The sequence below is a fragment of the Arachis ipaensis genome, chromosome B2 (assembly GCF_059453495.1).
Source record: "Arachis ipaensis isolate K30076 ecotype BB chromosome B2, ASM5945349v1, whole genome shotgun sequence".
NCBI classification, from domain to species: domain Eukaryota; kingdom Viridiplantae; phylum Streptophyta; class Magnoliopsida; order Fabales; family Fabaceae; genus Arachis; species Arachis ipaensis.
The window spans coordinates 125200450-125219541 of NC_142437.1; the positions used below are offsets into that span (position 1 = coordinate 125200450).

Genomic DNA, 19092 nt, shown 5'->3' on the forward strand with positions numbered 1-19092 from the left:
TCAGAAGATGAATTTTGATAAAGAAAATTTAGGAAATCAGTACTTTTATTAAAATCTGACCAACATTTAACCATAAAAAAAAAATGAACAATTCTATACTATTGAATGAAATCTTACACCATTAAAAATATCAATAATAATTAATTGATAATTATAAATCACAAAATTTAATGACTCTAGCACTCTTTATATTGATAATAGATGTCAAAAATAAATAAAAAAATGTGTTTGTTCGGCATCCATATTGATTATTAGATAAAAGATTATAAAATATAAACTCTTAAATTGATATGTTTATATATATATACTGCAGAAATATTAAGAAATAATAGATTTTATTACTTTAGATCATCAGTCACCATTAATCTTTTTATATATAATTTTAAAGAAATCCAAATTAAATGCAACATAATATTAAAAAATAAGTACTAATCAAATACTAGTTAGAATTTGTTAGCTCTTGAGACTTTTTCTCGTTATATATCTATATATATAAATGAGTAATTAATATAAAATATATATAAATAATATTTTTAAATTCATGGCGTGTATATACATATGCGCCAAGGATGGAGTAGGTAAGTGTGAGAAATGCATTAATAACGCGCTTTGCTATGTGTTGACCCATGCAAAAGACTGAGGTTGTTATTTGACAATAATAAAACGATACTTTTATAAAGCGCCAAGATCTGAAAATGAAAATCATGCATATATAGATCAACAAAGTTGAGATTCATTCCTACCAAGTTCTTGTTTGTGCACACCATTTATTGGGTATTTATCGAAATTGAAAATTAATAATGATGAGAAACCGGCCATGAATATATATATTAAGTTGATGGAAATTAAAAGGGTGAAAGCAAAACGTGAAGAATTAAAGTGTTCCAACTTACAATGTGCTATAGTAATAATAACCCACTGAAGCTGAATAAATCACACACACCTACCACCACAATTGCGTAGTAGTTGCCTGCCTTTTTGGTAAATGCGCTATAGTTGTTGTAATAGGAATCAACTATTCCTTATTATTAGCTTAGCTTAATTCATTTGTTGTAATATCGTTTTTTTTTTGCTCAAAATAACGGTGGAAAAAGGTTTATGAATTGCGTCATCATGATCAGATAATTAATGATCAAAGAGTGATTAAAATTATTTGTGAAAATCAATTTATATGTATAGAAATAGAATGTACATTGTTTCCTTTTGATGAGTTTTGTAATGCATGTTAGAGCAAAGAGTTTAGAAAGATTTTTAAGTGTACCGTCATACCGCTATATCAGTAATTTTTAATCGTTGATCTTAATTATATATATTATATATATTTTTTTATAATTAAGATCAACGGTTAAAAATCACTGAAACACCTGTATGACGATACACTTGAAAATTTTCAAAAGTTTAATCAAAGCCATATCCGTAGGTGTGAAAAGGATTTAAGTACACATTGAATAAAGTCACTACTATAATATGACAACATCAATGTTATCAAAATGGGAAAGTACGGAAAAACAACTCCTCTACAAATCAACATAAGCTAATTTTAGTACAATTTAAATTATAATTTAAAAAATTAATAATTAATGACAATTAATTAATATAAAATACAGTTTAAACATATTTATTGACTTGTTAATTATACCCTTGTTAATTCTCTAGAGAAATGATATTAATTTTTTTTTAAATCTGAGTATGTTTTAGTAAATACATGCGGCATAAGTATATATGGCTGGGTTTAGTTGGTGTCTTTTAGACGTAAATATATAAATAAATATAAATATAAATATACATAAAATTTTTAATATTTTTGATAATAATATATATATACAAGATATAATTATCTATTTTAGATATCTATTTTATACCAAATATAACCACCACCATAGCACCATCACTATCATTGTCACTTGGCTCTTCACCACTGCTAATTTTTCAACCTCAAATTACACATCTTGATTCTCACTTCGTATTCACATTCACATCTATATATGTTTAGATATATATATATATATATCAATATCTCGAGATTAAATATAGTGAGAATGTGGCAATGTATTGGTTCAGTGTACCTAGATACAAATTTGGGAGCCGCACCAAGTTAATCTCTATAACTAAATTAATCTCATACCCAAATGACAAATAATTAATTATATACCAAAAATATAAATTTTTTATACATAAATAATTTTAAAATGATTCAAAAATATGATAAAAAAAAGAGTCGATTTTTTTTTTTAAAAATGTTGGGTAAAAGAATGAAATCTAGAAGAATACTTTGAGAAATTGAATTTTTTTTTTTTAGTAAAAGCTAGGTAGAAGTGAATTGATTGGATTTGGAGTATAAACTATAAAGAATGTCATCTAATTAAAAGAAAACTAAATTAAATATTCTTTCACTAATGTCAGATACTCATATGTCATGAGCATTTCTTTTACCCGGACACCTCCTTATCATGGACACCCAGCAGAACTTTAGTTTAATTTGTAGGAATCAACTTCCTCCATTTCTAGTTAAAAAAACTTGAAGTAATAAGAACACCTAAAAATATTTTCTGTTAACTACCTTATTTAGTAACAAGTCTTAGGATAAAAGGAGTAGGCCAAAACATCACATTATAATCATTGGACAATGGACTCCTTCTTCAAAATGGTTTTACACTGTAAAAGAATCTCAAACCACCTCTTTAAAGGACTTTTTTTGTGTGTGAAACTTAGAAACTTATGTCCAACTTTTTCTCTCCTCAAATTTCTCTTATTGTTCTTCATATTATTTGTAGCCAGATTATAGTAGAGTAGATATATCAGTTTGACAGCATGTGTGGTGGGAATCCATGCTTGTAATAGCAGGTGTCTACTAGGTGACCATTCTTGCCACAGTGAGAGCATACTTTTGGTGTCCCTCGGCCATGTCCTTTACCTCTGCCCCCACGACTCCTACCTCTTCCTCTAATTGAACTACTTCCATTGGTCTGATAAGTCCCAAATGCATTCGTATTGACAGCATTTGCCATCATTCTTTCTTCAGGGTCCAGTGAGTGCATCAATTGTCTCTCTTGCTGTAAAAGCGAGGAGAAGGCTGCTGCTACAGTTGGTAAGGGTGTTACAAGCATGAGTTGGGAGCGTACATTCGCATATTGGTCGTTCAATCCTCGAAGGAACCTAATTACATGGGACTGCTCTCTGTACTCTTTAATCATTTCAAGATTCTTTCCACATTCCCAGTTCTATCTTTTATCAATTTCCAACCATATTTTAAATTGTCATGACTGGATTTTGGATACAGAAGCTAGTGCTCATGTGTCATTCTCACTCGATTTCTTTCAATCTGTTAAAACAATAAAACATGTTCAAGTCATAATGCCAAATGGTTCTAAAGTTGTCACAACCGTTTGTGGGACAATTTTCTTCTCAGCAAGCTTCTACTTGACTGATGTCTTATATATTCCTACTTTCAAGTATAATCTCATTTCAATTTCAAAAGCAGCTGATATACTTTCTTGTTTCTTTTTGTTCAATGCACATGATTGTGAGATTCAGGAGCGACTTAGCTTAAAGACGATTGGAGTTGCTGATCAAAAGGGGGATTGTATACAATGCGGATCAAACTTGTTTTGGCAACAGCACCAGAATTGATGCATACAATAAAAGATGATGTAGCTAAATCTGTGACTCCTGTACACACACACAATATCATTCATACATTAGATTATGCAACACTTTGGCATCATCGTTTAGGACATATCTCATGTAATAAGATATAACAAATGAAAGTTGCATATCCATTCATTACATATCATAGTAGTGATGTACCATGTTCTTCACGCTCACTGCACCATGAGCAAACTCTGTTCAGTTGCAGAGTGTGGTGGTGAGGCAGAGGAGTTGCTCCACGCAAGAGAGGGAGACTCAGAAAATGTGAGATAGCAAAGAGAGGCAAAAAGTATGATTTCATTATTGCAAACTGATATATATACACTCAATGTGAGCCACACATTTGATAACTGCCTGACTAAATTCTTTACTCTACTCTAACTAATTCTAATGTTAATTTACTAAGTGGAACAGCTTGTTATACATGCTGTCAAACTGATATATCTACTCTACTATAATTTGACTACATTATTCATCAATTTCACAAGTAAAATGAGCATTCGGGTGTTCCACGAAAATACCCTACAGCAAGATTAATTAATCCTTATCCATTCTAAAAAGTTCATTCATCCTTTTGTGATATTAGTGGAGATCTCAACACTTATTCTTCACCTCTATTCCTTATTATTAATTCTTGTATTGCTTATTTGTTATTAATAAAAATATTTTTTTATAAATTTACTTATTTTAAATCTCATCTTAATCATTTTTCACTTAATCTATTTTTAAGAGAACGCACCCGAATCACAAATAATTTAAAAGCCACTTACATCAGAAACAAATAATTAAAACTTACAAATAATGTATCCACTGATGCATTTTAACTACAATATTTATTTAGAGCAAAGGGTTTTAAAATATTCGAAGATTATCACCATTCATAAAATAGTGGAATTGTAATTAACTAAGCACCTACCAGTGATCCTGTATATATATATATATGTTGTCAAAGCACCGATTACCTACCATGACTCAGTTCTATATTATACAGTATCAACCATATGCGTTAATATTTTATTATGCACACACAAATAATTAACGTTAAAGAAAATAATAATATTTAATTTAACTGGTCAACGTTGAGTTAGGCACTAAAGTTTTTTTTAACTTTGAAAGGCCTAGCACCTAATTCAAGAGGGCTCTTGCATGATGGTTTAGTAGTAGACGTGAGCATGCATTATTCTTTTTTAATTTCCTTTTAGAGCAATTTTTCTTTCTTTCTTTCTTTCTTTTTTAAACACGTGATTATTTCACTAGTAGTATAAAACACCAAAACCAATATTATTTAATTTCTTAAAAAGAAAATTGAATAGCAACAAACAACTGAACAAGTCGACTTTTTTATGCCTCCCGTTAAAAAGATATTTTATTTATGGGCCACTAGTGGGCTTGAAATGAAGAGGCTTTGATTGGCATATTATATGTGAAGATTGTGAGGCCACACAAACTATTGAAAATGGACTCCTAGTTAATTAGTTCAAGTTCTCCAATATTTATTTTGTTTGTAAGTGTGAGTTAGAGTCCAATAATAGGCTCCAAATAATGATAATTTAGAATTTAAATGAAATAATATAGACATTATTTAATCATTATTCATTGCATATGTTTTAGCAAAAGGAAAAACACTCGAATGATTTTTAAAGATTTTTATAAAGACAACTTATTAATGAAGTGTGAAAGGATATACCAAATAATTCTAGAGGTTATGAATTTGTCACGTATGTACTTTGTTATCAATCAAACATGTATAATCTTTATAATTTTCTTTCACTTTCATAATCATTACTCAACTAACACCAACTTGGTAACAGAAAAGAATAAAGAAAATCCAGCTTTTGTTTGGTCATTCAAGGCAGAAACCAACAAAAATTGCAGTGCACAATTGCCCACTTGGACTCATAATTTGAACTTGGATCTATCTTAGGTCCTTCGGCCCACAACAAAAATATCTCCTCACAACATTTCACCCATGCATAGCTACAAGAATTATTATAAAATACTCTTTTTTTATTTTAAGTTTTACATAAATGATAAGTTGATTATTTTGTTGCATTAAGTTTAACTATTTTGATAATTAATTATTTTATTAAAAATTATAAAATAATATGTATAAATATATATATAAATACGTAAAATTTTACTTAATATTTGATTTTTAGTATTGAGAAAATAATTTTTAAGAGAAACTGCCATTTTTAAATTATTTTGTGAAAAATTGAATGTTTTAATAGAAAACAATTAAATAAAACAAAAAAAAAATGTGAATAAAAGGTCAAATTGGTAAAATAGGTTACCCTAACCTAAAGAGGAACCAAGTAACCTTACCTTATCTGAAGAAGTGAGAGTGTGAGATATTTTGCCTTGTGTTGGATAAATATCTGAGCCTCACTCCGTTATTATTATTTCATTTCATAAACCCTCTCATTCTCTCTTCTCTGCACTTGTTCTCCTTCTTATCTTATCCGTTTCATAAACCTCAGTCTCAGCCACAATGTCTACCTCTGCAGCTTCTCTTGCTCTTCCAACCCTATCACTTCGAACCCGACAACCCCTCTCTTCTTCTCCTCCACAATGCTTCGCTTCTTTTTCCTTCAACCCCGCCAAATCCGCTTCCATTTCCACCACTTTCCTTCCTCTTCGTCCAATCAGGTTCGTTTCAAATGTCGCTCTTTCCTCCCAATTCGACCAGGACGAGGAGATTCTCAGCGATGGAGATGACCGCAGCTTCTCCCCTGACCTCAAGCTCTTCGTTGGCAACCTTCCTTTCAGTGTTGACAGCGCCCAACTCGCTGAGCTCTTTGAAAGTGCTGGTACCGTTGAAGTCGTTGAGGTGCGTCTTTTTTCTTTTTCTTTCTTTCAAGTTTGGTTTTTTATCATTGATTTTGCTACCCTCTGAGGAAACCTTTGTGGAAGGATTGGTTTTGGGATTTCCCCGTTTGTTTTCATGGAAATTATTTAAACTTGTTATTCTAGGGTTAGCGAATTGAATTGCATACACAGTTTTTTTCTTTTTTTGGGTTGGGTGTTCTGAATGAAATTGTTTGCTTTTTGGCAGGTGATTTATGATAAGATGAGTGGAAGAAGCAGGGGCTTTGGTTTTGTGACCATGTCTTCGATTGAGGAAGCTGAAGCTGCTAAACAACAATTCGATGGCTATGTAAGTTGGTGGTGTTCTGTTTGATGATAATACATCTTACTGTTTCTGTTTCTTTCTTTCTGATTATTACATCTTTTATTCTGTGAAGTTATCTATGTTAAAATTTGACAGTGCTATGTGAATATGTCTTTTGAGTTTTGCTCTTTGAAATATCAATGTGTTTATTATGAGAAATGTTCCTTGAATGTACCATTCATCCATCATTGGATAGGATAAGGTTCGAGTTTTCCATAAGTTGGAGTGCGCACCCTATCCAATGGTAGATGGGTGGTATGTCAATAACTGCTATGTTCAAATTGCACTATTTGTTAATGGAGTATTGTATACTATGGTGTCCCTTTGTGACCATTTTGTTTATTAGTTATTAATGTCTAAGATAAGTGTTGCTGGAAATTTGTAGGAGCTAGATGGGAGGGCACTGAGAGTGAATTCTGGACCACCTCCTGCTAAGAATGAGGGTTCCCGTTTCAGATCTCCTTCTAGGGGTGGTTTCTCTTCAGACAATGGAAACCGTGTTCATGTTGGTAATCTTGCTTGGGGTGTCGACCACTTAGCACTTGAGAACTTGTTTCGTGAACAAGGAAAAGTTTTGGAGGCCAAGGTAATCTATGACAGGGAAAGTGGAAGATCAAGAGGCTTCGGATTTGTGACTTACAGCAGCCCTGAAGAGGTCAACAGTGCTATTGAATCCCTAGATGGCGCGGTAAGCACACGAATCTACTCCTAGTATCCTGTTTGCTAATCACAAATAACAATTTAATGGGTTTGAACTTGTCTATTTGTATATGTTACATTGTAAGTGTAATGGGTTGCCGTGGCATCTAGTTTCCATCATACCATTGTTTGATTATTTTGATGTCATTTGGTTGCAGGACTTGAATGGCAGAGCTATTAGAGTTTCTTTAGCAGATTCTAAGCCAAAGCGCCCGTTTTGAGGATTCAACGTGTCATCTATGCCTGATCAAGAGTAGAATTCGGTACTATTTTATAAACCTATTCAATTTATGTTGTGAATTCAATTGGAAAAACACCATGTAATTCTGGTCTTCACCACAATTCATTTCCTCACTGAATCCATACATTGAGTTTTTAGTAATCCTCTACTAACTCATTGACAGGTAGATTGGAAGCTAAGTGGATGCAACTCATCCGTGTTTGCGAGAAGAAAATGAACTCCGTACATTGCGGCTGCATCCAACGAGTAGGAGCAACATCTGAGAGGCTTTCTTCCTGTGGAGAAGAGCATATAAGTGTCTCTTTAAGAGTTTGATGTATGCTTCAAAGTTGCTGGTTGTGATTGGAAACTAAATTATAGACCTTGTTTCACCACTTTTTTGTCATAGTAGTAGATAACTCAATATTATTGGTTATTTTCATTTGTCAATGTGCCTGGAAAATTATTTTTCAGCAGCAAATGTTCTAGCTGTTTTGCTTCTTTTTTTTTCCCTGTTTAAGTTGAGATAGAATTATGAGATTTGTGATGGAATATTACGAACCACGGGCAAGTTAATGTTAAAATTGAATGATTAAAATCTAAATAATGAGGTGTGGTATGTAGCCTAATATATATATATTAAAAGTGGTAGTTTGTAAACAAAGCCGTAGCATGGGGAGTAGTTGAGGTGAATGGTACAAATTACAATACATGCACGAGCTTCATCTTATCTTTAATGCTGCCGCTGCCAGTCTTCCATTCAGAGTCACGGTATTGCCTAAATGATTAATCATATTTGGAAGAACCATATTGTCTCTAATAAAATTAGGTAAACACAATTCTTCTTTTTCTTTTTTTCCTGTTTAGTCTTCAACTTTAGTCATTACAACATTACAAACATAAGCATATTTACAAGTAACATTTTGAAGGGTTCTTATTCAATACTTGATTTTAACAAAGTTTCAAATCCGGGTGTGGTTGCTAAGGAGGCAAATAAGTTGCTACTGTGTCAAGACCTCGACCACAACACAATTCTTCAATCTAGATGATCAGTCAATTTTTTTTTCTAAAGCCACTTGTGCACGGAAAAAAGCACTAATTATGTATGTGATTTGAACCAATACTAAATTCCTATTTGTCAATATTGTTTAGGTTAATCTCAAGTATTAATTAACCCATAACTGTCCTAACTCCCAAGTCCTAAGAGTGGTAGAAGCAGTTGAGAGGATGGTAGATGATTTTGCTTGCAGCTTGGCATTAACAGTTACCACCATTAATAATTATACATGACTATGGCTATGCAGTTTATTTGCCAAAAGAAGAAAGAATGAGAATTGCATGCTTCATTACCCATTATTCTAGCTGCTCTTTCTCACTCTCCTGTTATTCTATCTTTTTTTTTTAATGTGCTTCTTTTCAGTGATACAATTCTCCATACTGCACCATAAACCTTTTGCATGCCTATATAAGTATATATATAACTCCAGAAGTAGTGTACCAGGAAAGTTCTTTTGTGGCTATCCATCTGTCATCACTCAATTTCACTTAAGTTTCATTTTCTTCACTATCTCTAATTTTATTTATTTTTTATCTCCAAAACAAGAAAAAGTAACTACATCATAAAAATTTGACAAAGTATTTACCTGTGCATTGAATAACTTAGCACAATACTCCTCTTTTATTTTGGCACCGGCTGTGTAAAACTTTGCCATAAAGTTTAAGATAGGCAGAGTCAAGGGCAAAAAAAAAAAGGTTAGCTATAGGGAAGACTTCAATTCCAACCAAAGCTTTTGGCAGTTCCAAATTCACAGGTTTTGCCTGTTAAAAGATACTGTATTTTATAGCTTATGACACTATATGAGTTGTTCTACCTTTTTAGTCACATGATTTTTGTGGGGGGATATGGCAAGGTAAATTTTGACTACATGTTTTATGTGGTTGAGATCTTAACCGAATATCTTTTCAGTAGCTAATAACTCTGTATAAATGGTGATTTCTCATGGGGTGAAGATCACATATTTGAAGTAGAGAAGAAGAGAACTATGGCTTCTGGTGGTAGATCAAGATCTTCTGTAAGGTTTGCATGTTCTATACCTTTTTTCTAATCAGTGTATCTTGGGAACTATGAGTAGCTTCATGAGTTTGATAACATGTGGTTGCAGGTTTCATGATGATGTTGAGACAGAGAAGTTAACAGAAAGCAAGGAAAAGAGCCACTTATCAATGCATGGCTATAACAAGATAATGAGCGGAAAAGAGAATGATAGGAAGGATGCAACAAGAGGAAAGTGCTTGGAAAGAAGAAGAGAACTATCTAGAGTGTTCTCAGAGGATTATGATGCAGAAGAGATTCTGATATTGGATCCAAGGGGTCCAAGAGTGAATAGATGGAACAGGATTTTCTTAGTAGCATGCTTGATTTCATTGTTTGTGGATCCTTTGTTCTTTTACTTGCCAGTGGCCAAGAAAGAAATGTGCATTGACATGTCTATTGGTCTTGAAGTTTCCCTCACCATAATCCGGTCCATAGTTGATGCATTTTACATTATTCAGATTTATGTAAGGTTTCAAACTGCTTATGTGGCGCCTTCTTCGCGTGTTTCTGGTAGAGGAGAGCTTATCATAGACTCCTCCAAGATTGCATCACAGTATATGCATAAGGACTTTTGGATTGATCTACTGGCTGCACAGCCTCTTCCACAGGTATGCTGTTGAATTATTAAGACCATCATAATCCTCTTGTGTTTCTTCTGCTGCTACAGCTTACAATTTCGTATAAATAAAATGCTAGGTGGTTATTTGGACCGTAATTCCAAATCTAGAGGGGTCACAAATGTTTGCTTCAAGGCATGTTCTGAGCATGGTTACCATTTTTCAGTACCTCTTGAGGCTATATCTGATTTATCCACTCTCATATGAAATCATCAAGACTAAAGGGGTAATGATGGAGAAAGCTTGGGCTGGTGCAGCATATAATCTTATGCTCTATATGCTAGCAAGTCATGTGAGTAACCCATTCAAATTCATATAATATTGCGATTTCGGGGTTTTGTTCTTAACAATATGTGTTGAAAAGGTTTTAGGATCATGCTGGTATCTGCTATCAATTGAAAGGCAAGATGAGTGTTGGAAGAAAGTTTGTAGTCTTGAGTACCGAAATTGCAAGTACCATTATCTTGAATGTGAGAGCATAGGGGACCTAAGTAGGACTTCATGGCTCAAATCAAGCAATATCTCAAGCCTTTGTGATCAGGACAGTGATTTCTTTCAGTTTGGTATTTTTGCTGATGCTCTTTCTTTGGAAGTTACAGCCTCAGAATTCTTCAGCAAATACTATTATTGTCTTTGGTGGGGACTGAGAAATCTTAGGTAACTCAATTTGTTGATTATTATAAAGTGATAAATGAAAATCATGTTCTAACACTATTCCTATGTCAAATTTTCAGCTCTTTAGGACAGAATCTCTTGACAAGCACGCAAGTGACAGAGATAAATTTTGCTGTGATTGTTGCAATTCTTGGATTGGTGCTGTTTGCATTGCTCATAGGCAATATGCAAGTAATTAAATCTATGATTATTTCTATTGGATTAGAATAGAAATAGATTTGAGTGTGGATAATAGATTGTTGTGTTTCTAAATAGACATATTTGCAATCAACAACGATGAGACTAGAAGAATGGAGAATAAGGAGAACAGATACAGAAAGATGGATGCACCATAGGCAACTCCCTCGGCATCTGAAGCAAAATGTGAGAAGGTATGACCAATTGAGATGGGTTGCCACTCGTGGTGTTGATGAAGAGGCCATTCTTAGAGACCTTCCTGCTGATCTTAGACGCGACATTAAGCGCCACCTTTGTCTCAATCTTGTTCGCCAAGTATGTTTCTTTTATTTTGTATTTCAACGTGTATTCTAGGTGACTCATATTTTGTGCATCATAGTTTTCAATAAGCTTCTTCTCATGTAGTGTTGTTTGTTTTCTTTAACTCCTAGTTGGATATATACGACATCTTAAGGTGAAAACTCAACTGCAGTCGACTTCATGTAAAGCTAATAGTTGAGAGCCGTTAGATGAAAATTTAGTCAAATCAATTAAATCATCTAACGACTCTCAGTTATCAACTTCACGTGAAGTCGACTGCACCTGAGTTTCCACCACATCTTAAATACACATATGACATTATGACAATATGTTTGATATCCTTTTATTGGATTCACTAGTAACATATATAACTAAAATTTCTTATTCTTAATGATGTGTGCAATTAGATAGAAACTCAAGTGCAGTTAATTTCACATGAAATTGATAACTGAAGGTTAAATTATTTGATTAAATTATCATCTAACAGCTCCCACTTATCAATTACACGTGAAGTTAACTGTACTTGTACTTGAATTTTCATATCATGTGATTACTCATATTTGAATGTGACAAATTATTGTATGTGATCAGGTACCATTATTTGATCAGATGGATGAGAGAATCCTAGATGCAATATGTGAGAGGCTAAAACCGTCACTATGTTCCCAAGGGACATGCCTTGTCCGTGAAGGTGACCTTGTCCATGAGATGTTCTTCATAGTAAGAGGCCATTTAGATTCTTGCACCACCAATGGTGGCCGAACCGGCTTCTTCAACTCGTGTCGAATTGGGCCCGGTGACTTCTGTGGTGAGGAGCTTCTCACATGGGCCTTGGACCCGCGTCCAACTGTGGCCCTTCCTTCATCAACAAGAACAGTGAGGGCCATAACTGAAGTTGAGGCCTTTGCACTAATTGCCGAAGACTTGAAATTTGTGGCGGCCCAATTCAGAAGGTTACATAGCAAACAACTTAGGCAAACTTTCAGGTTCCATTCTCATCAATGGAGAACATGGGCTGCATGTTTTATACAAGCAGCTTGGTTTAGGTATAAGAGAATCAAGGAGACAAGTGAGCTCCAGAGAAAGGAGAGTCCAATGATGATCATGATGGCCTGTGGGCCTCGAAATGGGCCTGAGCACTTCTCTGCACCCTTGCAGCCCATGACTGGATCAAGTTTAAGTATGTATTCATCAAAATTGGCAGCAAGCCCAAGGAGAGGTATGAGCCTAAGACATGGGCCTGAGTTTGATATGTTTCTAGGGTCATTGAAGAAGCCACTTGAACCAGACTTTACCGACGATGACGATGATGATAACGATCATGATAATTAAAGTACAAACAAGTTTAATGATCTTAATTAATTCCTTAATTAGAGAGTGAAAAAATATTTGTTGGATTAATCAAATATAAATAGGAAATGAAGTGTATATATACAGTGAAGTTTGTAATAACTAAGGGCTCATCTTTTAGATTAGGGCCTTTAAGATATATAAATAAACTAGTGTTGAGGCAAAATTTTTGGTTGTAAAAAGTTTATAAATTCAATTTTCTTTTGGTCGTAAAGCATGTCATTCCCCATCATAGGAATTATTTTAAAAATTACAAGTACTAATGCTGCTAACAAATAAAAATAGAAATTTTTGTCTTTCATCAGTTTATTAGCATCATCTATAATTCTATATATAAGTGATTTTCATGTTTTCTTTTATTATTTATTTATTATGGGGAAACACCTAACGTTAGCTTGGGCATATTGAAGAGCATTTGGCGGCTCTGAATGACGAAAATTTTGGACATTGTTAATGTGGGTCCGAAAGAGTACTAGAGGTTTGACTAGTAAGTAACTAACTATATTGGAATTCAACAATTCATTGCCATGGAAATCGATCAGAATGTTTTTTCACCAACATTACCTAACATTCATCAAGGAATGGAAGATTCTTCATCCAATGTAGCTCTGAAAAAGAATATTCCAAACCCATTTGCTAAGTACCTATTATATTATATGCACTAGCCTAAAACAGAGACTTAATTCCAATAATGAAATAAAGTCCTTTTTTAATTCTTAGTGGTCAGAAATGTCCTAATAGTATGCTGTGTTCTACTTCTACACAATACTCTACTACTCTATGTATTTCCTTCTTTTTATATTTAATTGTATTTTTCATTAATCAATGCAACCTAATTAGCTTGTTAATTAATTATATATGCTACATACTATTTAATTAATACCGCCACTTCTATTAGTAGTAGTATAATATTAGTTTACATTGAATTGAAGCTTGCCTAATTCCAAGTTCCTATGAGCATATATTCATGATGCAAATTTGTGCAAATCAAAGTGGTCATATAGCCGTAAGTTTTGAATGAATAAAATTAAGAGAAAAAGACAAATAGATCTCTGACTTTTTGTCTCGCAGACATTTTTGTTTTTAACCATTGAAAAATACTTTTAAGACTCTGACCTTCACAAAACTTGGACGGATCAGTCCCTGATGGAGGCATTTGGACGGAGGGACTGATCCGTCCAAGTTTTGTGAAGGTCAGGGACTTAAAAGTATTTTTCAATGGTCAGGGACGAAAATATCCGCGGAATAAAAGGTCAGGGGACCTATTTGTCCTTTTCTCTAAAATTAAATGTAATGATGATTAGAGAGTGCATGTTAGAGACAAGTGCCTCGTGGCTACTCATATTATCCTAAGAAAACTGCCTTGCAAGCCAAGCCAAAATTTAAAAAATTAACATTAATCCAATCAAAGTTTAAAACCCTTCGTTTAGTTAACCCATGCTGCAAACTTATCCATTCATTCACTATTATTAATGGCTACCATGATGAACAACCTATATATATGGGATCCATTATTATTCAACATTTTTTTAAAACATGTTTACAATATTAAATACTCCATCAATTTCATATTGACATTAAACATTTATTTTTTCTTATAGATTAACTAACATTTCTCCTTATTGATACTAAACTTGCCGGTTACTAATAATATAAAGTGGATAATTTAGGAATTAAAATTTACTAGCAGGAACATGATTTTGAATAAGGATGTCTCAAAAATATGTGACAAATTAAATAGTGTTCAAGGCAAGCCATACGTATCATCTGATTTTAGTATATCGTTCAAATGCAATGCCACCACCTTTGATTTTGTCTGTTACTGCCGGAATATATAGGCAAAAAGTATATGCCATTTTGGAACTTTATGGCATATTCAATGGACCATAAATCTGTTGTGTCGTGGATACAAATAATAAATCGATTAGGTTATTGAAAAAGATATTTCATTCATTTTAATTATTTCAAAGCCGAACTTCTTCTACGGGCTACTATACTTGCATTATATATAATTTGCTTTTTTTCATCTTAATTAAAAAAATAGGTGAAAATTTTAAAAGTAATTCCTTACGTAAAAATAATAGTTAAACAATTAGATATATTTAATTTAATTTAATTATTTAGCATAATATGTATTAAATTATTTTCATATAGAAGCATTATGAGGGAGGTGAGAATTGGCGGCGGTTTTTTTCTTGATTAGCTGCGGTTTTAAACCGCCGCAAAATCAAATGCCGGCAGTTAATCGAACCGCCATCGATATGGGCGTTGGGATTGTGTTTGGCGGCGATTTCCAGCAATCGCTGGTATAACCGCCGCTAAATCAAAATTTCGCGGCACACCAATAGAAAACCATCGCCAAATGAGACTGACACGATTTGCTTCATATTTACCGGCAGTTTAAATTATTTAAATTATTTTCATATAAATAGTTGGTTTAAACTAAATCACTAAAAAAAATGTAAATAATGCTATAATTTATTCTTTCGAAAAGAGTTTTTAGAGTTTGAAATCCCCATCTTGCATCTAAAATTCGCTCAAGACTTAACCCACCTTTAGCTACTAAACTAATTTCCTTTCAACATTCACATCCAAAATTTAAAAATTAAACCTTTAAAAAAATAAAAGAATTACATATCTAAAATTCGTGTTGCATTATTATTATTATTGTTCTTCTTGTTATATACAGGGGATATCAATATGACACGTACATCTTGTTCTTTTTTTTTTTTTTTTTAATTCAAATATGACACATATATACATCTTGCTATGTTCTATTTTGACTTCCCTTTTTGACATTGAAAGAATGAATTGAAACTCGTCTTGGTATATTGTACATTTTTAAATAGCTAATAATTAATGTTGTATGAAGAAAGGGATCCAAAGCACATAGGCTGTCCAATTGATTGCATGCTATTATTTCTTGAATCATACTACTTTTTGTTTGACCACAGCCGTTTCAAAATTTGTATTCATATCTAAGACATTCAAAAATTGTAAATAAATAAAGTTAGTTGTCTTTCATAAAGTTAGTTGTAAAATATTTTGAATAAGAAAAAGAAGTCCTTAACTTTCCATAATCTAAAGAGGCTTTTATTTATATGTAATTCTAATTCATTCTGTTAGGAAGCATGCAAACAACTGCAGTCAAAAAAGCAGTTATTGTATTATTCAAAAGAGAGGACTCTTGATAGCATTATTTAAACCTTTACTCCTTTTCCAAATAAGGAAGAAAAACAAGGAAACACAATTCCCATTAAAGGCAATGAAAATTTAGGGTATGAATGAATGTATGATTTTAGGTCCTATATATATTGTATTGTCTTGATTTTGCAAATCAAAGTTGTATGATTTCATATAATGCAAGGCTTTTGGTCGACACCAAAATCGGCTAGGAAAGGCCTATTGTCTCTTGTTAAATAAACACCACACACAATAATAATCTTTTATAAGAAGAAATGGACAAAATTGACCAATGTGGCTCCAAAAAAGCAATTAGCTTGATTGAGTTCTCACTTCATTTGCTATATATATAGATATAGGATATTATTAAACTCCTTCAAGTTAGGCTTTGGACATGCACCATTTTAGTTACTCTTTTCACTCCTCAATAATCCTGCTTTTAGCCATGCATGTCATCATGAAAATTTTCAAATTAATTCTACATAAAAATGTGTCACTTGTCAAAATTATTCAAACTTTTCTTATATACATATAGATATGATTATTAATAGAAAAATTAATTCATACTATTATATAAATTAAAGGATATGATGGAAGAATAAGGTTTAATTACTCTGTTGGTCTCTATAGTTTCGTAAAATTTTCAATTAGATCCTTATATTTTTTTTTCTTTTAATTTGAGTTTTTATATCAATTTTTTTTTTAATTGAATCTTTATATTTTTTTTATTTAGGTTCATGTACTAATTTTTTTTAGTTAGATCCCTATAAAATTAAGTTAATTACTATTAAAAGGGACTTAATTAAAAAAAAATTAATACAAAAATTTAATTAAAAAAAATTATAAAAATTTAATTAAAAATTTCATAAAATTATAGAAACTAACCAATCATTCATCCGAAGAATAATGAATGATGAGGAGATAGAGTGGCAAGGCAGGGATAGGAGATAGGTAGAGGGGTGGCGAATCATATAGTGGGGGATGGCACGTGTCAAGACCCCATTGAATGGAGAATGATGAGGCTAAGGAGGTGAAGTAGGGTTTTAATGCTTACACTGCTCTCTGAAACACAAAGATATGGGCTATGCCTATGTGTGTGGACTGTGGACCTCAAAGTCAAACCACTCAATTCAACATTACTATCTACCAGGCTTTTTTATGTACACTTACCCTCCAATCATGTTATTTTAACATTTTTCCTATTTGTTCGTTTTTTATTATTATAAACTAATTTAACATATTTTAATATTTAAATTACCTAAAAATAATAATAATAATAATCTGTGTTGGGCAGTGATGAGTAGTATAGTAATGGTACGTGCCAAGCACTCTTTGCCAAACAACTTTTGCACAATACACATCCCCTTATCTTTGTCAAAATATTTTTCAGGAAACTTTTCGGATTCGGGCACAGTCTTCTATGCTTAGCTTATATACATTTTCATCATCATGACTATATTTATATAGGCTAAAAAATGTTGATAGGGAAGTAAAATGAGTGATATACTTTGACATGATAATTTTTAGTCCTTTTTAAAATTGTGAGAGTATTTGTGTTTAAAAAGTTAAAAAAAATTTAGAGTACACAAATCCTTCGATTTGTGTTAAAAAAATTGAAAAAACTCATAGTACACAACTCGGACCATGCGAGTTCTTTGGTCATGAAATTTTGCTTCATAAATCGCATGGTTCGATTTGCACCTAATGGAATTTGAAATCTGAAACGTGAAATTCGAACCCTCTGTTTTTCTTGTTTTGGATAATTTTTTTTTTACATTTTGAGGGACACAATTCGCAGGATCCGAGTTCTGCTTCCTCTGATCCCACAACGAGGTGAAAGCACCCTTCCTCCCCATACACAAGTCCAACACTTATTTTGCTTCCATATTCAAATTAAAAAACGTATTTATACACTGCTTTTTTTATTTCGTCCATAAAAAAAAATATTTTCAACAAAAATAATAGATAGTATTGTTCTAATTTAATTGAAATGAGTTGCACAATAAGCAGTTATGTTAATTTTATGAGAAATTTAATTATTTATTAGTAGAGTGGCATGGAATCGGCCAGAACGAAAATAATTAAATTTTGAATTATAGTTGCTATCATTTAATTTTGCTAATTTCAGGTGCAATCATCAGATTTAAAAACTACAAGAATTGAGTAACACATGCACGTATAACACAACAAATTTAAATTTTAAATATAATTCTAATTCCAAGTAATGTTCCCAAAGTTAATTAAAAACATTAAAGTGAAGCAAAATATGAAAATTGGTGATAGATTTGATTTTGTGATTTAACCTCCATTAGAAAACAAGAAACTAGGTAGCACTTGGTGTATACATATATATGATCGATCCTAGGTAGGAGGTAGGATGATATTATAGATAGATTGTGAAAATATGCGCGTGCCATTCTTGAATTCAAATCTTGACAAAGTGACAAAAGCAATCCAACATTTGTACCTAAAATTGGCGGTGCAATTTTTGGTGGAATTCAGAGCTAGCTAGAGAACATGACCATGCATGGCACAACATTTTTAATAACTTAAATCACATCAAACATAACACTATATTTACCTTAAGATTTATTTAACAAATATTTAGTGGAAATTTCCAAGCATTTGTTTTAAATAAAGAAAAAACAAAAGTATGTGTTTAGGTGTCTATAAATATATAAATAGACTTTTTCTATTTTATACAAGATTTCACAATCTTAATTATAAACGGTGCGGGGACAGAAAACGACCACTCCTTATATTTGAGAATCTTCTCCATTAAAGGTAAAAATCACTTTTGTTTTAATTTCAAATTTTCAATGAAGTTTTAATGTTTTATTCAACACCTCAAACAATTGTGTTCAAGTTTAAGGACAAGGCTAGTGTAAGGCCATAACCAAACTCTTTATTTTAATTTGTCACACTCAAATTCAAGGGAACTTGATGGTACTTGAAA

General features: G+C 32.4%; 2 protein-coding genes across 4 annotated transcripts; both read left to right on the forward strand.

Moving 5' to 3' along the window:
- The first annotated feature begins 5988 nt into the window (after window positions 1-5988).
- LOC107626490 (RNA-binding (RRM/RBD/RNP motifs) family protein) lies at window positions 5989-8220 on the forward strand. 2 transcript variants are annotated; one of them, XM_016329382.3, is made up of 5 exons: window positions 5989-6478; window positions 6704-6805; window positions 7206-7508; window positions 7678-7782; window positions 7924-8220. In XM_016329382.3, exons 1-4 carry the CDS (start codon window positions 6140-6142, stop codon window positions 7738-7740), a joined length of 807 nt encoding a protein of 268 aa, XP_016184868.1. In that variant the 5' UTR covers window positions 5989-6139; the 3' UTR covers window positions 7741-7782; window positions 7924-8220. The 2 variants fall into 2 exon arrangements, with proteins under 2 accessions (XP_016184868.1, XP_016184869.1); XM_016329383.3 differs by having other exon boundaries at window positions 6015-6478; window positions 7928-8220.
- Window positions 8221-9710: 1490 nt separating this feature from the next.
- Window positions 9711-13119, forward strand: LOC107628085 (protein CNGC15a-like). Of its 2 annotated transcripts, none has more exons than XM_088504366.1 (7): window positions 9711-9811; window positions 9902-10442; window positions 10531-10743; window positions 10816-11108; window positions 11186-11297; window positions 11382-11618; window positions 12195-13119. In XM_088504366.1, exons 2-7 carry the CDS (start codon window positions 9963-9965, stop codon window positions 12933-12935), a joined length of 2076 nt encoding a protein of 691 aa, XP_088360492.1. In that variant the 5' UTR covers window positions 9711-9811; window positions 9902-9962; the 3' UTR covers window positions 12936-13119. The 2 variants fall into 2 exon arrangements, with proteins under 2 accessions (XP_088360492.1, XP_020972426.2); XM_021116767.2 differs by having other exon boundaries at window positions 9716-9816.
- Window positions 13120-19092: the final 5973 nt, after the last annotated feature.

What these genes read in the sequence shown, in the direction of transcription:
- LOC107626490 (XM_016329382.3), top strand. Translation starts at nt 6,140, where the DNA reads ATGTCTACCTCTGCAGCTTCTCTTGCTCTTCCAACCCTATCACTTCGA. An exon ending in GTACCGTTGAAGTCGTTGAG is followed by an intron (nt 6,479 to 6,703) that starts GTGCGTCTTTTT and finishes GCTTTTTGGCAG; the next exon opens with GTGATTTATGATAAGATGAG. An exon ending in TTGAATCCCTAGATGGCGCG is followed by an intron (nt 7,509 to 7,677) that starts GTAAGCACACGA and finishes ATTTGGTTGCAG; the next exon opens with GACTTGAATGGCAGAGCTAT.
- LOC107628085 (XM_021116767.2), top strand. Translation starts at nt 9,782, where the DNA reads ATGGCTTCTGGTGGTAGATCAAGATCTTCTGTAAG. An exon ending in TGGGGACTGAGAAATCTTAG is followed by an intron (nt 11,109 to 11,185) that starts GTAACTCAATTT and finishes TCAAATTTTCAG; the next exon opens with CTCTTTAGGACAGAATCTCT. An exon ending in GTCTCAATCTTGTTCGCCAA is followed by an intron (nt 11,619 to 12,194) that starts GTATGTTTCTTT and finishes GTATGTGATCAG; the next exon opens with GTACCATTATTTGATCAGAT.